Genomic DNA, 12,040 nt, shown 5'->3' with positions numbered 1-12,040 from the left:
CTTTCTCCCTCGCTCTCCTCCCTCTTTCTCCCTCGCTCTCCCCCTTTCTCCCTCGCTCTCCCCTCTTTCTCCCTCTCCTCGCCCTCCCTCTTTCTCCCTCGCTCTCCCCTCTTTCTCCCTCGCTCTCCCCTCTTTCTCCCTCGCTCTCCCCTCTTTCTCCCTCGCTCTCCCCTCTTTCTCCCTCGCTCTCCCCTCTCCCTCTTTCTCCCTCGCTCTCCCCTCTTTCCTCCCCGCTCTCTCCCTCTTTCCCCCCCTCCCCCTTCCTCCTCGCTCTCCTCGCCCCTCTTTCTTTTCTCCCTCGCTCTCCCCTCTTTCTCCCTCGCTCTCCCCTCTTTCTCCCCTCGCTCTCCCCTCTTTCTCCCTCGCTCTCCCCTCTTTCTCCCTCGCTCTCCCCTCTTTCTCCCTCGCTCTCCCCTCTTTCTCCCTCGCTCTCTCCCTCTTTCTCCCTCGCTCTCTCCCTCTTTCTCCCTCGCTCTCCCCTCTTTCTCCCTCGCTCTCCCCTCTTTCTCCCTCGCTCTCCCCTCTTTCTCCCTCGCTCTCCCCTCTTTCTCCCTCGCTCTCCCCTCTTTCTCCCTCGCTCTCCCCTCTTTCTCCCTCGCTCTCCCCTCTTTCTCCCTCGCTCTCCCCTCTTTCTCCCTCGCTCTCCCCTCTTTCTCCCTCGCTCTCCCCTCTTTCTCCCTCGCTCTCCCCTCTTTCTCCCTCGCTCTCCCCTCTTTCTCCCTCGCTCTCCCCTCTTTCTCCCTCGCTCCCCCCTCTCTCTCGCTCGCTTCCCCCTCTCTCTCGCTCGCTTCCCCCTCTCTCTCTCGCTCGCTTCCCCCTCTCTCTCGCTCGCTTCCCCCTCTCTCTCTCGCTCGCTTCCCCCTCTCTCTCTCGCTCGCTTCCCCCTCTCTCTCTCTCTCTCGCTCGCTTCCCCCTCTCTCTCTCTCTCTCTCGCTCGCTTCCCCCTCTCTCTCTCTCTCTCTCGCTCGCTTCCCCCCTCTCTCTCTCTCTCTCTCTCGCTCGCTTCCCCCTCTCTCTCTCTCTCGCTCGCTTCCCCCCTCTCTCTCTCTCGCTCGCTTCCCCCTCTCTCTCTCTCGCTCGCTTCCCCCTCTCTCTCTCTCGCTCGCTTCCCCCTCTCTCTCTCTCGCTCGCTTCCCCCTCGCTCGCTTCCCCCTCTCTCTCTCGCTCGCTCGCTTCCCCCTCTCTCTCTCGCTCAGAGGGCAATAGGACACCAATTATAGTGCCTTACCTACTGACAAGATCAACAATGCAATTTGCAAGGCAGTATAAGGAGATCTTATTAGTTGTTTAAACTCCCAACTATCAATTTAACTTCGGCAGGCCAAATATACAAGGAAATAAAAATTCCTTAAATCTGACATTGGTACAAAGCAACTGGAGAAATTTTCAAATGTCCGGAAAATAGTGCTGTGCTTTGGAGAGGTGTGATGACTTCTCTGTTAACAAGAAGTTACAACTTGCAAACTTGAAAATGATCCACTTATCCTTACTGTCAATCCTCCAATCACGCTGATCTGGTTACACCCCACTCCCCAGGCCGAGCTTTTATTTTCTGTAGTATCTTTGTGGCATCTTGTCAAATATCGCCAAGACATCACATCGACAGGTACTCCTTTTATCCACGTTGCTTATTACTTAAAGAACTCTAATAAATTAGCTAAACACTTTTTTCCTTTTGCAAAACATGTTGACTCTCAGATTGCATTGAGATTTCTTAAGTGCCCAGCTATAACCTCAATAATAGATTTTGGCTGGTTTAGCTCAGTTAGCTGGACAGCGTGGATTCATTTCCATACCGCCTGAGGTTATTAATGAAGGTTCCGCCTTCTCAACCTCGCCCCTCATCTTTTTTTAAATTTAGAATATCCAATTCATTTTTCCAATTAAGGGGCAATTTAGCGTGTTCAATCCACCTACCCTGCACATATTTGGGTTGTGGGGGCGAAACTCATGCAAACACAGGGAGAATGTGCAAACGCCACACGGATAGTGTCCCAGAGCCGGGATCGAACCTGGGACCTCAGCGCCGTGAGACTGCAGTGCTACCCTGCCTGAAGTGTGGTGATCTTCAGGTTAAATCACCACCAGTTAGTTCACCCCTCAAAGGGGAAAGCAGCCTATGGTTATCTGAGACAATGGTGACTTTCCATATGACAGATGTTAGGCTAACTGGCCTGTAATTTCCTGCTTTCTGTCTCCTTTCTTGAATAGAGGAGGTACACATTCTATTTTCCAATCTGATGGGTCCATTCCAGAATACAGAATTTTGGAAAACGAAAGCCAATGCATCTACTAACTCGGCAGTCATTTCTTTTCAGACCCTAAGATTAAGTTCATTGGACCTGGAGGCTTGTTAGTCTTTAGTTCCAATAATTTTCTCAGTACTCATTCCCTGCATAGTAATTATTTTCAGTTCCTCCCTCCCTCTCATTTTATGGGGGTGGAGCGTGGGCTTAAGTAGGGGGCTCTTTCTAATCTTCATCTTTATTATTGCCACAAGTAGGCCTAGATTAACACTACAATGAAACTCCTAGTCGCCACCCTCCGGCGCCTGTTTGGATACACTGAGGGAGAATTCAGAATGTTCAATAGATAAAGACGTGTAAAATATCTGTCCAACCATTTCCTTATTTCCCCATATTTATTCTTGTTTCCTTTAATTACTCTTTTTCCATCTCTTGTGCCAGGCGCTGTTCTTGGACACTCGTATGACGAGGGTTGGATGCCAGGCTCAATAGTGAGGCGGAGTTAGGGAAATGAGGGCCATGGTTTAGAAATTATAGTAAGAAGTCTTACAACACCAGGTTAAAGTCGAACAGGTTTGTTTCAAACACGAGCTTTCGGAGCACGGCTCCTTCTTCAGGTGAAGGAGCCGTGATCCGAAAGCTCGTGTTTGAAACAAACCTGTTGGACTTTAACCTGGTGTTGTAAGACTTCTTACTGTGCTCACCCCAGTCCAACGCCGGCATCTCCACATCTTAGAAATTATAGTTGAATGCAATTCTGCTGCTGCTAATATCAGTGTCTCATGGTTCCCCAGTTTTGAGCTACTGGATCTGTTTTGAATCTATAAACCTTTTAGCAAGACAACAGTGCAGTGCAACATAATGGAGGGTGTCCTTGGTGTGGGGCCAGGACATTATCTCTACAAAATCTGTGCAGTGGTCACTCTTATCAATATTTTCATTTCCAGATGCATCTGCAGCAGGTAGGTTGAGAGTTCAATTTCTCCCTCCTGTTTGTTGTGCAACAGCTCTTGTCAGAAATATGTATGCAAATATTCAGTGACCACAGGACCTGACTGCAATGGCCTCTGATCAAATAGGTTACTGACACAATTCAGGCTGACATAAATGCTGACTTGTAGGATGAGGTAGAAGAAGTTGCCTCAGTAACCATATACCCTGACGAGGAGTTAGACCTTCAGTGGGGGAAGCAAATGTTTGAAGGACAGGTTCAAAGGTAAGCATTGTTCTGTTCTAAAACCTGCAAATTTCTACAATGGGAATTGGGCAAGTATATATAATAATAGTAATAAAATATAATTGCTTTGATAGTACCCATGGACATTTATTCTGAGCATGGGCACTGGAGTATGCCACTTACACCCTTGAGCCTGGTTTATTATTCAGTGAAATCATTGATAATATTTAGTCTAACTCAATATATATCTGCCTTCACCCGAAATCTCTTAATCCCTTTGGTTAACACAAATTATGTCAATCTCCAATTTAAAATTAACAAGCGATCTCCCATCAGTTGCTGTTTGCAGAAGAATTGCAAATTGCTACCACCCTTTGTATGTAGAAGTGTTTCCCAATTTGTGTTTAAGTGGGTAGTATAATTTACCAGAAGTAACTGAAATTGACAGTTTGCAGATATGATGTACCTACTAAGGATGGTATCCGAATTATGACCTTTACTTCTCTGAATCTGTGTAGTACTGGCCAGGCAATATTTATTGCTCAGCTTTTAGGAGCAAATTTCTACCACCCTACGAAGGTGGTGGGAAGTTGCTCCTGTGGCCCACTGATGCTGCTAGATATATTTTTCATTGCATTGTTTGGTAGCAGTTGAGCAACTGACTAATCACTTCAGAGGACATGAAGAGAAAATCACCTATTGTGGGATGGAGCCATGTATATCCCAAGTAGACAGTGCTGAAAGGATCTGTTCACTGAAGAACATCAGTGAACCCATTGTGTTCACCCAATGATCATTGTTTTAATTAGATTTTTAGGAAAAATTCTGTTAATCTTGGACACACCGACTTACATCTAGTTTTCAAAGAGAAAAGATTTGGGAAGTTACTATAAAGGAAGAATATGTTGCATGTGTGACAGTTCCTTCTTCAATTATTGAAAATCTAGATGCATTTTAGTAGACTAAAACAAAAGAGAATCTGCTCATCCACTGGTTAAGAGTGAATTGCAAATGTATAGACCCTAAAGGGTGTTATTCAGATTGAATCTAACGTTTGTGAGATTGTAATTTGAGTGAGTAGTTTGCTGTAGCTCATCGAGCTACATTTCTCCTTATTTAGTAGTTGCAGACATGTTAGATTTGATACACCAACTGAAAATTTCACTCTGGGCCACTAACCAGAAAGATAGATTATAAATCCTCTGCTGCATTTAGTACAGAATGAATTTCAATCTCAATCATGCTGTCTTGGAGTCAAGACCATGTGTGTTATAGAACATGGGAGGTGGCAATTGAAGAATGAGTTAAACAGCAATTATATAGCAAATCGACTGATTCAAAATCAACATGCATGATAAATGGCATTTGGGTACCCAGCCTCTCTCTTTGTCATGAGAAGGAGCAAGAAAGAGAATCGAAGGAGTAAGAATAGGTCAAACAACTCTAGCCTGTGCCATTCAATAGAGTAATGGTTGAACTTCTACATCAGCTCCGCCTTCTTGCCCTATCCCCGTATCTCTTAATTTCCTTGAATGCCCAGAAATCTCTTTGCCTCCCATTGTGAATATGCTGAATGATTTAAGTATTCCAGCCCTTTGGCGCTGAGGATTCCAAGGATTCTTAACCTCCGGAGTGAAGAAATTTATTCTCATCACATTTCCAAATGATCAACTCCTTATCTGGACTGACCTCCATCCTAGACTCTCCAGCCATGGAAACATCCTCTCAGCATCTTAAATAAAACATGGTTTCAAGATAAACTGAAACAAATGCAAAATGAAATACATTTTTTGCATACTGCTGGTATGTCAGCAGTGAGTTAAATTTGACTTTCTCCACAAATTTTGTTGCATTTTCGTTACATTTTCCCATGGAGTTCGAAAACCCAAGATTTTACTGTTGACTTAAATTACAAAATGAGCATAACACTGAACAAAATTGTTTATTTTATTTTTTTAATATACATTTAGAGTACCCAATTCATTTTTTCCAATTAAGGGGCAACTTAGCGTGGCCAATCCACCTAGCCTGCACATCTTTGGGTTGTGGGGGGCCGAAACCCACGCAAACATGGGGAGAATGTGCAAACTCCACACGGACAGTGTCCCAGAGCCGGGATCGAACCTGGGACCTCGGTGCCGTGAGTCTGCAGGGCTAACCCACTGCGCCACCATGCTGCCCGTTTATTTTATTTTTGGCCAGAATTTATTGCAATGCATCTACCAATTTCTTGGTGCGTTCTATAGTCCATCTGATTTTCCATGTGAAAATTGAGATTACACGGACAGTTTGAAAATAGTCTTTAATCCACTTCCTTCTGATCGATCAGTATTCATGTACCTAACTATATAATTTGGCATTACAAATAGTACGAGTTAGAAGCTATTTTATAAACTGTATTTTTCTTTATCTGCTTCTGTTCTGTAAATGATATTGGAAAAGCAATCCAAGTTGCCATCTTCCCAAACAAAATTTTAGTAATACTCAAAGCTAATGCAGGTTTGATATTTTTAAGAAAAAACTAGTATAGAATTTACAGCTCAAACAGGCTTTTTAGCCCAGTATGCTGGTGTTCATGCCACATACCAGACTTACTTCATTCTGTTTAGCATATTGCACATTTCAACCGATCCTTTTTTAAAATTCCTTTTTGTGTATTTATCTTGCTATCCCTTAATTGCATTTATGTTTATCCGCGCTACTTGGTAGTTAGTTAACATTGTCACCACTCTCTGGGTAAAGCTGAATTCCTGATCGAATTTGTTAGTGATATATATGTAAGACTTCTCGCTTTGGATTCGACTATGACTATAACTTGAACCTCAAGCACTTTATCCTAGAACATGGCACTTCAGTGAAGTGAGCAGATGTCACTGTAGAAATATCATACTGTGGGTCATGTGCATACATTCGGGTGTCAGTTAACTGCCCTCTGAATCCAACCACATCCTCTTTCTTCTCTTCCCCCGCCCTTGCATTTGCTGCCCCATCTGTTAAGACTTCTTTGCCCATCTTCTGTGCTTTGAACGTCTCAAGGTTTATGTCCCATGAGCAGACTCGTGTTACTTTTTCCAACCTGGTTATCTTGCTTATCACATACTTTGTCTCCCATTGGACCCCTATTTTCTTCGCTGAAATCTGTTTTGTCACCATTTCGCCATAATCATGAGAAATTCTTGGTGATTTAAAGGGGGCCTAAATGCATCCTGCCATGCCATCTACTTTTTCTCCTTTTCCCCCAGTCTACCTAATGCATCACTATTCAATTTGCATCACCCTTTTGGAATTCATGTCAGAATCATTTGTCTCATCGGCCTCCTCTCACTCTCTAGAAAGAAATTCTGAATACCCACCTTTGACTGTTTTTGATCCAGGTCTACCTCCATTTCTGCTCGAGGACACCTCTCTGTCTCTCTTTGTCTCTGTATGTCTTCTCCTCTTCCCACTCCAGAGCAAGCGCTCTGTATGAGGGAAAAGCTATTAATAACAAATAAATTATATTTTGTTACTGTCCTGACTGAAATATAGTGCTGCATGTAACCTCGGAATTACTGAATCCTTTGTGGTCTAGTTCTAATATTTTATTTTGAAATGGGGATTGAGATTAGCGTTCAGTTATTCTGACAACAGCAACCTTTGGGTACAGTTGTTAGGTTTTCAATAAAGAAAAGGAAAATATTGCCCGTACTAACGTGAGATGCTTTGTGATGAAAGAACTTTATTGCTAAATGTTTAAATGTTGCTATTACTGTATCTCTAGCCTGATTAATTACCAACAGAATATCATTGTTTTGACAACATAAGGTTGGATTGAAATTATCTGCATATCCCAATTGGTATGATTGGAGACATTTTCGCTGATGGTGCAATTCTACTATTAACCTGATGACCCATGTTTGAACATAGAATGTACAGTGCAGAAGGAGGCCATTCGGCCCATCGAGTTTGCACTGACCCATTTAAGCCCTCAATTGCACCCTATCCCGCAACCCAATAAGCCCTCCTAACCTTTTTTGGTCACTAAGGGCAATTTATCATGGCCAATCCACCTAACCAGCACGTCTTTGGACTGTGGGAGGAAACCGGAGCACCCAGAGGAAACTCGCGCGCACACGGGGAGAACGTGCAGACTCCACACAGACAGTGACCCAGCAGGGAATCTAACCTGGGACCCTGGCGCTGTGAAGCCATAGCGCTATCCACTTGTACTACCGTGCTGCTCTTAGCCATCACCAGAAAAAGGACATGCAGCAAAATAACACTTGATATTGCTTATGCACCCAAAATAAACTGCAGCATCTTTGCTCTTGTAATTTACTAGTCATCACAAACTTTTGACCACTGGTAAATTTAAATCTTCAATTGCAAAAGCTTTCTTTTTATGCCGTGTGCTTACAGCATAGGCAAATAAGCGCTTTGTCATTAATTAATGTTTCATGTTTATTGTATGCATTTATTCTAACTACAGTACTTTCTTTCTATCTTAATTTGCAGGTGAAATGAGTGTTGGCTGTTGAATGTTACCGAGTCCCCTCTTTGGTTCTTGGATTTGGCTTCTGAAAAGGTGTTTTGTGTTGGCGTAGGGCCACTGTGTGGCAGTACTCGTACTAAATTAGGAGTTTGCAAGGAATTTTGATCTCCTGTGGAGGAGGCAGCAGCTGCTGTACAAATCAGACTTGATTTCACACAATCAAAATGGTGTTGTCACAGAGACAAAGAGATGAACTGTAAGTACTTGAAGAAATAGATTGTAGCGTGTATTTAAGCTATATTGATTGAATTTGTGCCTTTTTGTCTGTCACCTATTTAATGTGCTTTTATTTTCGGAAATAAAATGCATTCTTCAGTTTCTAGCTTCAATTATCCTAACTCTAAAGGACATGAAGTGTGACCGAAATATTCTAAAACTTGAATCTTTTTTCTTGTTCAGAAAGATTGGTGAGCTTTACAGAGGCAATTAAAATTAACCAAGCTTAATAAAATAAGTTGGGGAATTTTAAATGCACTGATACATGTGAATATATTTGTAATAAACCTCCATGTCAAATGTGAAATTCAGTATAACTAAACTTTGCTCCTGTTTGGAGGGAGTTGATTTTAATTTTTCTTGCACACAAAACATTTTGAATTCACCTTCCTTAATTTGAATTGCTGGATAATTTGGGGTTTATATGCACATAAAGCAATTTTTAATCATCTGGAGTAAATTAAGCACCTTTATTGCATGTGCATCAAATAATTATCAAATAATTTAGTGCAATCATGATTCATGATTAAATATTTAAGATATACACTGCATTGAAATATTGAAATTATTTCAGAAATTTGCTGAATCCAGCATTGATGATAGAGAAAGACGATCACATACAATACATGCCCTACAGCATATTCATCACTTTGTTAGTGCTCGGTTTTAAACTTGCCAGTAACCACCTAGCTTTCCAAGGTGTATGTTGAAATTTAAAAACTGACCTTGTTGGATGGTTTAAATAGTTTTATCAAGTATTTAGCCTTATTCTGTCACCATTAAGGATGCAACGCAACACTTCAGCTATGCGGTGAACCCTGAGAATGCAACAGTATAGTGATGTAGTTAACGTTCCAGTTTTAAACTTTGCTCCTTAGTGAAGAGCTGCATTCACTTTTTAATGCCCATTTGAATTTAAAATAACAATCTCAACTGGTATTAGTTTGTTTTAAGAAAATTCTTTGGTTTCTCGGGAAAAGATATATGATGATCTATCCGTTTGGAGATATTGAAAGTGCTGTATCTTGTAGTGCAGGTGACAATGAGTTTCGGAGATGAGCACAGTTCTTGTCATATTGATCTGCAGAGAACAAGAATAATTTCCTTGCTGTTGTTACTTGGATTGTTAGAATGGAAAAGCAGAATAATTTTTAGAAAGCTTGAAATTTGAATATGTTGATGTTCCAAGGCATTTGTGTGTGCTCGTACATATGATGGTACAGTAAGCAATTAGGAAGACAAATGGCCTGCTACCCTTTATTGCAAGGAGATTGGAGTACAGGAATAAAGAAGTCTTGCTCCAAATGTACAAGACTTTGGTATAACCATGCCTGGAATACTGGATGCAGTTTGACCTTCCTTTTTTTTTATAAAAAGGGGCAATTTAGTGTGGCCAATCTACCTACCCTGCACATCTTTGGGTTGAGGGAGTGTGGCCCTCGCAGGCAGAGAGAGAATGTGCAAACTCCATACAGACAGTGACCTGTGGCCGGGATGGAATCCGGGTCCTCAGCACCGTGGGACAGCAGTGCTAATCACTGCACCACCATGCTGGCCTTTGACCTTCACATTTAAAGTAAGATGTACGTGCATTGTATGCCGCACAGCAAAGGTTCATTTAGATTGGTCCCTGAGATGAGAACTTTATCATGTGAGGAGAGGATGAGTAAATTGGGCTTCTATTCTCTGGAGTTTAGACGAATGAGGGCTGATCTCATCGAAGCATACGATTCTGAAGGGGCTTGACAGGGTAACACTGAGAATCTAGAGAGGAATTTTAGAACATTGGGGGTATTGCCTCGGGGTTCAGGAGTCGCTATAATACAGAAGGAGGCCATTCGGCCCATTGAGTCGGCACTGACCCTCTGAAAGAACACCTAAGCACACTCCCCTATACCCTCCACCTAGGGAATCTATGTATGGAACCAGAGGAAATGGGCGAGATACGAAATGAATATTTTGCCTCTATATTCACCAAAGAGAAGGACTTGGTGGATGAGGAGTATAGGGTAGAGTGTGTAGGTATTCCGAGTCATGTTGATATAAATTTTTTTATTTTTTTTTTTATAAATTTAGATTAGCCAATTATTTTTTCCAATTAAGGGGCAATTTAGCGTGGCCAATCCACCTACTCTGCACATTTTTGGGTTGTGGGGGCGAAACCCACGCAGACACGGGGAGAATGTGCAAACTCCACACGGACAGTGACCCAGAGCCGGGATCGAACCTGGGACCTCAGCGCCGTGAGGCGGTTGTGCTAACCACTAGGCCACCGTGCTGCCCTATGTTGATATTAATAAAGAGGAGATGTTGGGCATATTTAAAAGCATTAAAGTAGACAAGTCCACAAGGTCTGATGGCATCTACCTCAGAATACTGACAGAGGCAAGGGAGGAAATTGCTGGGGCCTTGACGGTAATCTTTGTATCCTCATTGGCTACAGGTGAAGTTCCAGAGGACTAGAGAGCAGCCAATGTTGTTCCATTGTTTAAGAAGGACAGCAGGGATAATCCAGGAAATTATAGGCTGGTGAGCCTTACGTTGGTGGAAGGGAAATTATTGGAAAAGATTTTTAGAGATGGGATTTACTCACATTTGGAAAGAAATGGACTTGCTAGTGATGGACAGTATGGTTTTGTGAAGGGGCGGTCGTGCCTCACTAATTTGATCGAGTTTTTCGAGGAAGTGGCAAAGATAATAGATGAAGGAAAAAGGCAGTAGATGTTGTACACATGGACTTCAGTAAAGCCTTTGATAAAGAACCTCATGGTCGACTGATACAAAAGGTGAAGCCACATGGGATCAGAGGAGAACTGTCAAGTTGGATACAGAACTGGCTTTGGGCACAGAAGACAGAGGGTAGCAGTAGAAAAGTGCTTTTCCGAATGAAAGGCTGTGACTGGCGGTGTTCCACAGGGATCAGTTCTGGGACCTTTGTTGTTCATAGTGCGTACAAATGATTTGGAAGAAAATGCAACTGGTCTGATTAAGTTCGCAAACGACACAAAAATTGGTGGAGTTGCGGGCAGTGAAGAGGATTGTCAGAGGATACAGCAAGATATAAACTGCTTGGAGTTTTGGGCAGAGGAATGGCAGATGGAGTTTAATCCGACGAGTGTGAGGTAATGCATTTTGGAAGGTCCAATGCATGTAGGAATTATACAGTAAATGGTAGAACTCTTGACAGGCAGAGGGATCTGGGTGTGCATGTTCACCGATAACTGAAAGTGGCAACGCATGTGGATAAGGTGGCCAAGAAGGCATACAGCATGCTGGCCTTCATCGGTCGGGGCATTGAATATAAAAATTGGCAAGTCATGTTGCAGCTGTACAGGACCTTAGTTCGGCCTCATTTGGAATATTGTATATAATTCTGGTCGCTACACTACCAGAAGGATGTGGATGCTTTGGCGAGGGTACAGAAGCGGTTTACTAGGATGTTGCCTGGTATGGAGGGCATGAGCTATGAGGAGAGGTTAGATAAACTCAATCTGTTCTCACTGGAATGACGGAGGTTGAGATGCGACCTGATAGAGGTCTGCACGATTGAGTGACGTGGACAGAGTGGATAGTCAGATGTTCTTTCCTCGGGTAGGAGAGTCAAGTACTTAGGGGACATAGGTTTAAAGTGCGTGGGGAAAAGTTTAGAACAGATGTGCGAGGCACGATTTTTACACAGAGGGTGGTAAATATATGGAACGAGCTGCCTGGGCAGGTGATGGGAGCAGGCACGATCGCGCCATTTAAGGGGCACCTAGACAAATGTATGAATAGGGTCGGAATGGAAGGATATGACTCTGTAAGTGCATACAGTTTTAGTTTAGGCAGATACCATGGTCGGTGCAGGCTTGGAGGGCCAAAGGGCCTGTT

General features: G+C 43.0%; 1 protein-coding gene across 1 annotated transcript in view; it reads left to right on the top strand.

Annotated features, from left to right (window-relative positions):
- Positions 1 to 12,040, top strand: part of LOC119975017 (lissencephaly-1 homolog) — a 116,788-nt gene that overhangs the window by 16,298 nt on the left and 88,450 nt on the right. The window contains exon 2 of the mRNA XM_038814468.1: positions 7,918 to 8,150. Coding sequence (XP_038670396.1) covers positions 8,119 to 8,150 — 32 coding nt within the window. The 5' untranslated portion in view covers positions 7,918 to 8,118. The remainder of the gene's footprint in view (positions 1 to 7,917; positions 8,151 to 12,040) is intronic.

This window comes from Scyliorhinus canicula, chromosome 12, assembly GCF_902713615.1.
Source record: "Scyliorhinus canicula chromosome 12, sScyCan1.1, whole genome shotgun sequence".
Taxonomy (NCBI): Eukaryota; Metazoa; Chordata; class Chondrichthyes; order Carcharhiniformes; family Scyliorhinidae; genus Scyliorhinus; species Scyliorhinus canicula.
The sequence above is the reverse complement of the archived record's forward strand: the minus strand, read 5'-3'. Positions and strand labels throughout refer to the sequence as shown.